This window comes from Podarcis liolepis, assembly GCF_965112155.1.
Source record: "Podarcis liolepis genome assembly, chromosome: 5".
Lineage (NCBI taxonomy): Eukaryota > Metazoa > Chordata > Lepidosauria > Squamata > Lacertidae > Podarcis > Podarcis liolepis.
The window spans coordinates 26,231,568-26,244,262 of record NC_139556.1 but is presented as its reverse complement, the minus strand read 5'-3'; the positions used below and the strand labels follow the sequence as shown (position 1 = coordinate 26,244,262).

The following is a 12,695-nucleotide window of genomic DNA, read 5'->3' as shown; positions in this document are numbered from 1 at the left end:
ACTTCTACCCACCTTGGGTCATTTTGACAAGTGCTAGGGGCCACCTGCCTGACAATCACCAGAAGCAATGTTATCAGCTGGAATGTTTTCCTTTGCTTGTACAGTTTGAAATTAAATCATATAGGCAAAGGTACAGGGTTTTGCATGTATCACCAATCTGCTGATTGGTGGTGCCTGCAAATCCCACTTATGGCAGGGAGTCGTATCTTTTCCTGCCTTGCATCTGTCTTATAGGATGTCAGGTGTAGGGCAGGTTGGAGTGACTTGAAGAAAATGGCTCCGCAGGCCAAACTAGGGCTCCTGCCATGCCTAATTAGACCTGTGATCAGGAGATTTCCCACCACTGGATTACAGGGATCATAGTATGTCAACAGGTCCTAAACAGTTTCATTTTGATGCATGTGAAAGTGTTGGTGCTTATGTTTAAAGCTCTAAATTGCTTGTGACTAGGGTATCTAAAGGATTGTCTATTTCCACATGAATGGAATGTTTAGCCCTTTTGCTGGTTTTTATTGCTCGACTGTCGGTATTCTATTATTGTTAATAATCATAGAGTTGGAAGGGATCTTGAGGATTATCTAGTCAAACTCGCTGCAATGCAAGAATATTCAGCCTGTCAATATGGGGACTGAACACACAAACTTGGCGTTATCAGTACCATGCTTTAACCAACTAAGCTAATTTGTTTCATTATGGGTTGTGTGTGTGTGTGAAATTGTTAGCTGCTTTGGGAGCTACCTGCTGAAGAGCTGTATATAAATTATTTTCATAAATGAATAAATTTTGTGTATCCTGCAAACATCTCCCAAGATTAACTAAATATGCTCACTTGAGTTTATCATGTGTCCATTGTTTTAGGACAGCAGGTGAGCATTTTAAGTGTACAGCAAATCCCCTTACCCACCACTCAATACTAATTTTCTTTAAAAAAACTTCAAGTGATGACTTGCATATGTGAAATAGTCATCATAGTTTAAACACCATAAACATCATTAAACATCATAGCTGTTTCCTATTACTTGATATCCCCTCAAACACAGTACTTTTCAAGAAAGGTGGTTCACTCATGCAATTGTGAGCTGCATGTCATGTGACAAGAAGAAATGTATTACCAAATGATGCATTACTGGATGATATGCATGTTCATATGCTCAGCCTGTGTGTGTGTGGCAGTGCAAATTTTGCTTCTCCCTCCAAAATAAAAGGATTTTTATGGAGGGGGTGAGCATAAATGCCTCTGTGAATATTATATTTTGCCCCCACTGTGTAATAATAGTTTCTCTGTTTATATTTTGGAGAGAATGAAATTATTTCTGTTAGATAAAAAGCATCAGGCTAGTTTACATGATGCAAACATACTGCATTACTGGTTTTGAATGTTAGTAAGACATCTAGAGAGAAAAAAACTATATGTTTGACACCGAGAGTCTCTGTTCAGTGAAAAAGGCATGCTTAAGATGATAATTTAACTTTCCTTTTAATGGCAGGAATGAACAATGTGAATTAAAGCCGCCTCGACCAGGAAGGAAGATTGCTAAATATACTCCTCCTCCACTTCCAACTAATAAAAAATGGTTTGGGACACCAATTGAAGAGATGAGAAGAATGCCAATGTGTGGGACTCGTCTGCCACATTTGAGGCCATCTGCCAATCATACAGTGACAATCAGAGTATGAAAATCCAAGTTGCTTTACCAACAAAGCTTCCTTTGTAAATTAAAGCTAGACAGTTATTGTCTTCATAAAGTCTGGATTAAGTATTGATTCAGCAGGTTGTGGAGGTCTTTAGATCGCCATGCCTTGAGAATAGTAGACCCTAGAATTCAGAAGAGCAGAATTTAGGGGCTCACTACCTGTTGCACACAGGTGTAAATGTTCATGCCCTGTTGCCATCTTTTGTTTTAAAAGGACGAACACTTCAGGAAGGGATGAGTGAGATCACAGAAGTATGGAGGGCAGGCACTTAAACACGTTTCTGCCTGTAACTTAGCTCAAAATTGCCTCTTTGCTCTTCTAGAGGGAGAGCCGTTTCTTAAGTAGCTCTGCATAGCATTGCAGCCTAAGTTAGAACTACCTACAGTGGTACCTTGATTCTCTAACGGCTTAGTTGTTGAACAAATCGGCTCCCGAAGGCCACAAACCCGGAAATAAGTGTTATGGTTTGCGAACGTTTTTTGGAAGCTGAACATCTGATGCAGCTTCCACTTGAGTGCAGGAAGCTCCTGCAGCCAATCGGAAGTTGTGCCTTGGTTTTCAAACGGTTTCGGGAGTAGAATTGACTCCCAGAACGGATTAAGTTCAAGAACCAAGGTACCACTGTACTTTTGCATAGTATTGAATATGTTTATTTTGGTGTAATGCAAATTCTTGCATATTGCATAGACTGGACATTATTGCCTGTGTATTTTTGGATATGTATTTATATTTTAAGTTTTAATGTGCATTGTACTTTCAGATAAGATCACAGGTAATTTCTTCCTTTTTGTAAGATTTAATATAGTGCTCCTTACATATTTTCTCTGTTGCAGGTAGATCTTTTGAAGGAAGGAGAAGTGCCTAAACCTTTCCCAACACATTATAAGGATTTGTGGGACAATAAGCATGTTAAGATGCCTTGTTCAGAACAAAATTTATATCCTGTAGAAGATGAGGTGAGGCATGCTAAAAATTTGGGTGATAAAACTTTTGTCAGGCTAAAAACTCCACCAGGTTTCTTAGATATGCTCTAAATTCATAATCATAAATTATTTTGGCTTTAGATGATTTGTTCAAGTTTGATGACTATTCTAATGCATGTGATGTATTGCACTACATTTAGTGTATGAATCCAGATAATTGTGTGACAGAATGACAGCTCATTTTCCTGCCTGCTGCTTTTAAATATCATTGCTTAGCACTGATAAAGTGTTCGTATTATAAGTGAAGATAAAGTTGCCATAAACAACCCTTACTTCTCGCTACTGTGGCTTGCATTGAGAAAGTTAACATAGTAGGTGCATGCCAATATATTTCCATGGGCTACAAAAATCCATGGTTCCAAGCTATTCTATTTCACAGGGAAACAAATGAACGAACTTTGAGCCAAATAATTATATCTAAATATTAGAAGCTGTTTATTAGCTACTTGGGCTTATGGTAGAATTTGAGGTGATATTATTGTTTTTTGTAATTCCACGCTTACTTTTCATTTTTTAAAGTATAGCTCCCCATCCCAAAGGTTCACGGCAGTTGATTTTACAGCGTAGAAAGGATTTGCAGAGGTTCATAGAACATTACAGACAGAGCAGTGGAAGATTTCAGAAGCATATGAGGTGCTTTTATGAGTCATGTAGTCAATCTAGTGTTCTCTTTGTGTCAGTGGCCAGTTTGATTCCTTCGAAAAGCAGGACATGAGATTGATACTCCCCCTTTGTCGCTAGTGTATGATATTCAGCAAACTTGCTTCTGTATATAGTGGACGGTTCCCCATTAATTTGATTAAGCTACTGGAAATCTCCACGTTTTGTTGATAGTGAAGTCCTTGATTAGTTATGTGGCATGTGAAGAAGAACTTCCTTTTTGTCCTTCCTGAATCTGCTGCTAAATGACTTCACTAAGCATAAGGACAAAGACACCATATAATCATAGTATTTTGCTTTATGGAAGACCTTTGTTTTCATTCTGAATTATATACAGTTTATTTTTCTAGAGTCCACAAAGACTAAAAAATGCTGAGTACGGAGTTGTCTGATATACCTGACCTTTGGAAGAGTCACTTTACCTTACTTTAGAGCCAACTTGAGTGTACTTGTACAGCTTTCAGAAAAAATGTGTGAAAGCCAAGCGTTTCAAGAGTCTGCAAACATTGATACTATGGTGACCAATAATTTAATGCTATAATTAGTGTGTAGTCTCCTCTCCTGATACCCCCCTTTGTTTTTTTTTTGTTTAAACATGCTGGCATTTTCCCTATTAGTAGCTAAACTATGATGTCGGATCAACCTCTGCTGCTGAATCACTAATTCTGCCACATCTCCCCATAGTCATCTGATTCACTGACTGAATGGGAACTAGCTGCAGCATTTTATTTTCCTCAGTCCTTGTTCTTGCTTCTGTGCTTACCTATGTCTGCAGCTATCTTCTTTGCCCCCACCTTACCAGAGTCGAACGCCAGTCCCTCAGCTCTTCTTCAGGTACCAGAGTCCACTTGTAACTGGCCTCAATTTTTCCTCTGGAGGAGGGATGAAATTAGACATTTTCCACCAATCCTTTCAGCATTGTTCTTCCAAGGTTGATTAAAGAAAAAGCTATCTGTAGCTGCTATAGGAAAGGGTCTTCAGCAGAAAAGCCTGGAGTGGACTTTATTTTTTGTTTTGTGGGAAAAAGGATGGTATTCACTACTTGTCTTTTTAGCCATGAAAACATATTGTATTGTTTCTCGAAATAAATAAAGCTTTGTGTTACGGGATGTATGTAAAGCAGGGGAACACACTGGTTCACAGACCATCCGTGTGCTGGATTGAGAAGGTGATTGGCCGCATCCGGCCCCCGGGTCTTAGGATGCCTACCCCTGGTGTAAAGAGTGAAGAACAGTAAGAGCTGTTCAGCCATGGAACAGTCTCCCTTTGGAGGTTGTGGACTCTTCCTTGGAGGATTTTAAGCAGAGGTTAGATGGCCATGTGTCATGGATGCTTTAGCAGATATTTCTGCATTGCAGGGGGTTGGACTAGATGACCCTTGGTATCCCTTCCAACTCTATGATTGTATGAATCTTCCTATGGCAGGAAAGTTGGAAAGGTCTGTGTGAGACAATATTAATTATGAATTGCTGCTGAGTTAGAGTTGAGGGGAAAACATGGGTTGCATTTTGCAAAGTGGGAGTCTTAATTATGTACAGCTCCTAGAGAGATGAGTGCAGTCTTAATTTTTGGAACGAGAGTTTGAGAGAGTCAGGCTTTTAGGGGAGGTATTCCATTTGCCCCGTAAGTCTTCATCCTGAATTCTGTGAGCAGTAGGCTGTATTTGCTCAGGCCAAAGGGTAAGACACTTTGCCTGTACTAAGAAGTGCATCTATAGTATACCCACTAGCTAACAAAAATAAAAATTGTTGGCTACCGTATCAAATTTCAGTTTATGGGCTCCTGTGAATTCTAAAACTGAACCAATAGATCTCTCCTCTTTTCCTCCATAATTGTGACACAATTACCAAGTAGGCAGTCATTCTATTCCAATTCACTATTATTTTCATGTTAGTTGTGAGCCTGAATATAATTTTCTAAGCTGAATCTTAAATATTATTTTCTTTCTTAAGAATGGTGAAAGAACTGCTGGGAGTCGATGGGAATTGATCCAGACTTCACTGCTTAAGAAGTTCACCAGCTCCCGTGATTTGAAGGTAAGGCGGAAAAACACTATGCTTTCTAAAAAAATAATTGGCTGCATTTGGTTGTCATGCTAAACCATAATTTAGCATGATGTGAAACAACATATGCAGGTAGGTCCACTTTCCTCCTCCGGCACCGTGGCTAAGAGGAATTTGGAAACTTTCTCTTCAGTTTTGCCTAACCATAACTTATTATTATATCTGAGCTGACAAACTGGTTTGAAAGCCAGTTTGAAATAATGGTTTCATCAAAGAGATTTCTACCTATTGCCATAGTAAGAAAATTGGAAATGTTGGAAGTTTCCCCTTAACAATATTAGAGAGTGGATGACCTGATTTAGTATGGTTACATTTTTGCACTCCCCAAAGCGTGAGGATATCCGGTTGACTTCGTGATTTGGAGAGGTGACATGTTTGAACTGTTGATTACCCAAACCATCAGATATGCTACCATTTCCTCCTATCTTGGCAACTGGCAAGGTACACACAGCCTGTGATTTGGGTGGCTTAACAAAATCAAAACTTTGGGACTCTTTGGGAAAATTCTAAAACTGAGCAAATATACCTCTGCTAGTTTCCTCCAAACAGGTTGTTTAAGAACAGGTGAAAGTACAATGATATTTCTTATCTTTCAACTCAATCACCTTTTAGGGCTACTATTTACAGTTGCATCCGATGCATGACAAGTAGAATTGTGTGGTCTGATTATATAGTATTTTTAAAAATAATATCTCTTTACATTAGAATGAATAAAATGCTTGGCACCAGTATCCATGAAAAATACTTTTAAATACTAAATTTCAGTTCAATGGTTTTAAAAATAAACAGATCCTGTCAATAGCACTTTTAATTCCTGTAGAGCAATTCAACCAGTTGACTTTCTGAACCTGCAAAAGCATTGAACCAGTGCTTTTTTTCTAAGAAAAAAAAAGAGGTGCCAGAACTCACCATGAGTTCTTATAATGGCACTGTGAGTTCTCTTATAATGGCAATGGCGCCCATCTGAGAGGTGCTGGAACTGGGTTCTGGTGAGTTCCAGTGGAAAAAAGCCTGATTAGAACTATGAGTTAGATTCAGCTTCCTTTTTGTCCTTTTTAGCTATGTGTCCTATGTCACAGCAATCTAAGCCAAAACAAGCCCACAACTGCTGTCATGCTTCAATTGTCAATTGTCTTTTAACTGAATGAAATATCGCTTGATCTCATTTTCAATATCTATATTAATTAGCAATCTCCTTTTCATACCTAGGTCTTTTATCTGCAACAGGGGAGACATGTTGAATATTTTATTATACATGTCCATCTTTTTTTCTTCTTTTTTCCAGATGCAAAGGACAAAAACCTTTTACCTCCAGTGTTGTATAGAAGAAGAAATTTTGGCAGGTAGTGAGAAATGCTATAGTTGAAATTCCATCCTCTATACAACTATGAAAAGTAAAGGGATACTGACCTCTCTTTGTCTTAAAAGCATAATAATAAAAATGGTATGACATCACAATACAACCCACCAGTTAAATGGAAAACAGTGACATATAGAGAGAGCAGTGAAATGTTTATGCTGATCTGCGGAGAATAGTCACTTTGTGCAGAGGTTTCTTACTTCCTAAAAATATTAGGCCATTTAGAAACTGGAAATCTAATACTTGCAAATAACTTGTTTCACATAAACCACTATGTATTAGCAGCAATTGCCCAGCTGCCTTTTGAACCTGGAAATTATTGAGTTAGTACAAAGTAACTGGAAGGTGTTAGCAGTTCAAAAGCACGTCAAGTGCAAATAGATGCAGTTATACCTCAGGTTAAATTAGCTGCGGGTTGAGCGCGGGTGGCGCTGTGGGTAAAACCTCAGTGCCTAGGACTTGCCGATCGTATGGTCGGCGGTTCGAATCCCCGCGGCGGGGTGAGCTCCCGTCGTTCGGTCCCAGCTCCTGGCCACCTAGCAGTTCGAAAGCACTCTTAAGTGCAAGTAGATAAATAGGGACCGCTTTATAGCGGGAAGGTAAACGGCGTTTCCGTGTGCTGCGCTGGTGCTGGCTCGCCAGCTGCAGCTTTGTCATGCTGGCCACGTGACCCGGAAGTGTCTTCGGATGGCGCCGGCTCACGGCCTCTAGAGTGAGATGAGCACGCAACCCTAGAGTCAGACACAACTGGCCCGTACGGGCAGGGGTACTTTTCCTTTACCTTGAGCAGTTTTGGGTTGTGCTCTGCGGCGACCCGGAAGTAACAGAATGCGTTACTTCCAGGTTTTGCCGCTCGCACATGCGCAGACGCTCAAAATGACGTCACGTGCATGTGCAGACAGAGCGCGCGCAGATGCGGGTTGCGTTTACAGCAGGATGCGAACGGGGCTACGGAATGGATCCCATTCACATCCAGAGGTACCACTGTAAATACCTTCTGGCAGGAAGGTAAGCGGCATTTCCGTGTGCTGCTCTGGTTCACCAGAAGCTGCTTACTCATGCTAGCCACATGACCTGGAAGCTGTCTGCGGACAAATGCTGGCTCCCTCGGCCTATAGAGCGAGATGAGCGTGCAACCCCAGAGTCGTCCACAACTAGACCTAATGGTCAGGGGTACCTTTACCTTTAACTGGAAGGTGTACATAAGCTCGGGTAGATTCTTTTTTAAGAACGTGTTCAGAAAGCCAAACTGGTCAAAATCACTGAAAGTATATTAAATAAATTTCCTGTAGGTGCTGCTGTCTTCTTATGTATGTCAGTATACTTCTTTTGCTGGAAAAAACAGAAACTGGGCGTGTAGAGTATGTGCTTATAATTACAGCATGTTCTCTCTTTGTTTTTTACGGCAATGTGTGGTTCTTGTTAAGTCCTTGCTGTAGTCCATTCACCATGCTGGAATGTGTAATCCATTATGGTGGAATTTAAAGCTGATAATCCTCATGGAAAAATTTGTTTTTTTCCTTTAAGTATTCTTAATTTGAGTGTCCAAGATTCCCAGAACAGGGTGGTCTGCCATGCAGGCACAGCCAAGACCCATACATGTTTAGCTTCAGCAAGGTAGCAGCATCATTTTCCGTTGCATTCTGCCCTGCAGCCACAGTTGGTGTAGACAAATTTAAGTTGGTTTGTAAATATTTATTTATTGAATTTATATACTGCCCTATACCTGGAGGTCTCAGGGTGGCTCACTGAACAAAACCAGAACACAAAACCATAAAATATATAATCAAAATAAAAACAACAACCCAATAACCCCCCAACCCAATAACCCTCCAATAATTGATTTCAAAATGCCTAAATTGTTGTTTCAGCACAATCTTCTGGGAAGGCAAAGAAATGTAATACCTCATCAGTTCTTTTATGAATGAGTAGTTCTGTTAGTGTTGTGACACTAATGCTTTAGTAATGTGTAAAGAATAAAAAGTAACTTGATAATTTTGCCTTTATGACAAGCTCATTCTACTCAAAGTTGCCTGGCATCCTTATTCATGTACTACCAATATAGAGAAAATTACCTTTTCTAAATGGGACACAATTATTATTGTAGCTCAAGGTCTTTTGTAATGCAAGTGGTATTGAATTATGGGGTTTTCAGTGTTTCTTAGGTGCCTACCAATGGCAATAAAGCAAAATAATTAAACCTGCTATCAAGGTTGGTGGTTGCCTGAGTTTGCAGGACAGAAGATAAAAAGAGGCTTGAAAATTGAAATTGATCACACCTGTGCTAACATCTCTGTAAGGCAGTCTGGCATCCTTCCATTTATGATTGTATTCCTATCCTGTCATCTATAGAAATAACTGTTTGACCCCATCTTGATACAGTTGCTAGAAAAGGGGTAGGTGGTTCAAGATGTTGATGAAGTGGAACTCAAATGAATGACTACATGCTTCACAGTTAAATGAACATCCATCAATTCTGCAAGATCCTACTGCATGAAAGATAGCACAGTGAAATATTGCTGTGCTGCACTTTGAGAATGATTAGTACAAATAGACTGTTTTATTGGACAGTCTGTATGCTATTGCATTGCATAGTATACTTTGTCAGCATTTTTTCCCAATCTTGCCTGAGGAATCTCTATGTTGTTGTAAACAAAAATCTGCCCTTTTCCCCTTATGGGGTACCCAAGAGCCCATATAGAGTCCTTACGTAGGTTCCCTATTGGTAGGAGAAAATAACAGAGACCAACCAGAGAATATTGAGAAGCAAAGCAGCTGGTAAGCCTGATCTTTATTGATCTGTTGCAACAGGGTCCTCCCTCACCACATACAGAAGGGAGGAGGAACGCAGAACAATGGCGTGCAAGGCCTTATATAGACATTTTAAATTCCCTGCCCTGGAGCTCAAGACCACCCGTCCATACATCATACATACATCACAGAAGGGGTGTAACCTAAGATCACCCCCCCCCATACATCATACCTATATCACAGAAAATTTGAATGTTGTTTTTCTCCTGTGTTATCTCCTGACTGGCAGGTTACTTGATTGGATACCCTGGAGAGCCTGGCCAGTCTTTTGTAATGATAAATAGTTAGTTCCAGGGCCAGGTCACAGGCTCACACCCTATTCATATCTTAAGTCTTAAATCTTAAAAGGATTTGTGAGGAAAGAGACAATGGGGAGGTTTCCCACTTTGACTTTGCAGAGAAAACATTTGCTCAGTTTGGGAATCAAAATGGTTTTGCTTGGTTGGTACGCTTATGAACATTTAACATATATCTAAGACCTCAAAATTCCTATCACAATGTCACAGATGGTCACTTCATGTTCTCATTCAAAAGGGTCAAAAGAGTGACCCTTTGGGACATGTTGCAGAGATAGTGGGAGTTAAGAAAATTGGGGAGCGGTGTAATAGACAGTGGCATAGGTTTGAGTCTCTGGTATGACATTATTTTTTTGTCCAAGCAGAATCTGGGTTGTGATGACCATTGAGGTTTTAATACATACAGTTCCCAGCTTAGCTGAAGCCTGAGAATTGGTTCCCAAGTCACAGGGCACCTGGTTGGAGCTCTTTGCATGAAATAGCAGAGTTACAAACAAAAGAAAACAAATAACATAAAAAGCTGGTTGGAGATTTGGCACAAAAGCTTATCAGAGGCTAAATGTGGATTGGGGCGGGGGGGGGGGGGACTAGCTTATGCAGGCTGGCAGCATTCCCTGTTTAAAAAGCTCTCATGCTAAATCCCCAGACTGCATTTTGAACTTAATGGAATTTAAAAAGTTATTGGGGGTGAGATGGAGAGAATTTCTGGAAAGGAAATACCGCCACGTATTGATTACACTATTCTGTGTGCACTGTGGTAACGAACCTGTTTAAGAGCCTTTCTGTATGATTACGTGTATAATTAGAAAATCTGAATTAAAAAGAGATGAAATCAGCACAAATTGTGAAAATCAGACTGACCAAAGATTTTGAAAATAAGTGCCATTACTAAAATCAATAGCAGTAAAAAGTATGTAACTGAAGAAAATAAATTCTGAACTTACTATTGGTAAGATTTTACCAGAATAAGGGTTGCATTGGCCTTTGCTGGGAATGAATTAAATTTGGGAAATTCTGTCCCAGGGTGGGAGGCATTGGACTGAATGGATCAATGGGTCCATTCTTGCAAATCTGTGTCTGCTGAAATTTTGCTTCTCCTTTATCTTCTTGTGACAGGGTATGTTTTCTAAGGATTGCTGAAAAATTGTCCAGAACTACTTGGACCAGCAGAGGGTGCTGATTTCTCAAAATTCAAGTTGTCCTACTGATCACCTTTTTATCACTTTTGTTTCATAGGAAGCTATACTCAGATATAATGTTGCATATGCCAAGAAATGGGACTTCTCAGCCCTTACTGAGTTCTGTGATAAGGTAACAAGCTTTTTTCATATTGGAAAATGAAATAAATATATATTTTGTCGTTATTTGTTTCTTTGTCATTATTGTAATATAATTTATTCGTAATGTTAACCAGTTAATAAGTGAATGCACTTAGTGAAGCATGTGCAGAAGCGATAATTATAGATAGAACAATGGGAACAGACTTTGTGACTCAATTCTGACTTTGTAGGCGATAATAGCTAAATAAGTTTTAAGTATGGTTTGGCATGAGCTCTTAATGGACAGACCATAGTTGAGGGTGATTGGCCCTCAAACCAGAATTTGAAACCATGATTTGAAGTGGGTTTACAAATCATAAATTCAGATTAACGTGATGCCTGAATTGACAAGTCATAGTTAATACAATTGCTTCCCTCCAAGTGTTCTTTTACCATGGAGAAGAGAATTAAGTTTTGGGATGGTGGAACACAGAAGCAGACATGTCCCAAACTATGGTTTGCCTGTTTTATATTTGGATGCTAAAACAATAGTTTGCTTTTTTAAACTATGGTTAGCATAAACCATACTTGGTGTGATGTCTCAGTTAAACATATAGCACATTTCTCCAGTAACATCCATCACCTGAGTGAGTAGTTAGTGAAATTGGACAAAACCAAGAAACAACGGAGGCTGTACTATTCAAAAATATTTCGTTTTGTTTTTGATTCCACTCATTAATACTGAAAAGTAGAAGGATGTGACCACCATCTTTCCCCTTTCTATTATTAAAAATGCAGTTGGGTATTTTAAACTAATGTTAAACACAGGAGACACTTATAAATGGCAATAAAGCATGCAAGAGACACTTAAAAGTTTAAGAATATGATGGATTGGGTTGAGAATGTCATCCAAAGAGAGTAGTATATGGTTTCAGTGGCCTTTGTAGAAGAGGGAGTAAGGGTTCAGTAAAAAGAGAATGGTGATGTTTTCTGGTTTATTAGAATAGTAAATTATTTTGAATTATTTTGAAATGTCTTAGAAATTTAAGGAGTAAAGCTAGAGTGACACATTCAAATGATTACTGGGTCACATGACATTACTTGAATGATTAAAATTAGAAGAAAAGGTGGTGACCTATTTAACCATTCTTTTGTTTGCATACTTGCACATGCACAAAACCCTCGCACAGTTAACTGACAGCTTTGAATTACTTCTGTCTATCCTTCAAAAACTGAAGAACTATATTGACTGTTCAGGCATGTATTTTAAAGAGAATTGACCTTATGCATAAGAGTTAAGTACTGCAAAAGCTTTGAGGTATTCTGTTAATTACCAAGGCAGCTGCCGAAAGCTTTGCAGTTAGTTCCAGAGCATGCTAGCTATTGAATGGGAATAGAGTTTCCTTGGGGACTAAATGGAGATGATTGCCGATTAACTTGAACATGCCAGATGGGGTGGAATGCAGAGTTTGATCCCAGTGATACTGCAAGCTGACAGAGCTTCAACAATAGCTGATGCTTTGAGTTGTTCATCTTCTACTCTTATTAAGGCAAGATGTTTCATGTAG

At 39.3% G+C, this 12,695-nt stretch overlaps 1 protein-coding gene across 2 annotated transcripts in view; it reads left to right on the top strand.

Annotated features, from left to right (window-relative positions):
* Positions 1-12,695, top strand: part of PARG (poly(ADP-ribose) glycohydrolase) — a 74,013-nt gene that overhangs the window by 4,910 nt on the left and 56,408 nt on the right. For both annotated transcript variants that reach the window (XR_014525902.1, XM_083502482.1), the window contains exons 4-7: positions 1,488-1,671; positions 2,529-2,651; positions 5,291-5,374; positions 11,105-11,179. Coding sequence is in view for 1 of the 2 variants with exons in the window: in XM_083502482.1 (XP_083358608.1) it covers positions 1,488-1,671; positions 2,529-2,651; positions 5,291-5,374; positions 11,105-11,179 (466 nt within the window). In the remaining variant the exon portion in view is untranslated. The remainder of the gene's footprint in view (positions 1-1,487; positions 1,672-2,528; positions 2,652-5,290; positions 5,375-11,104; positions 11,180-12,695) is intronic.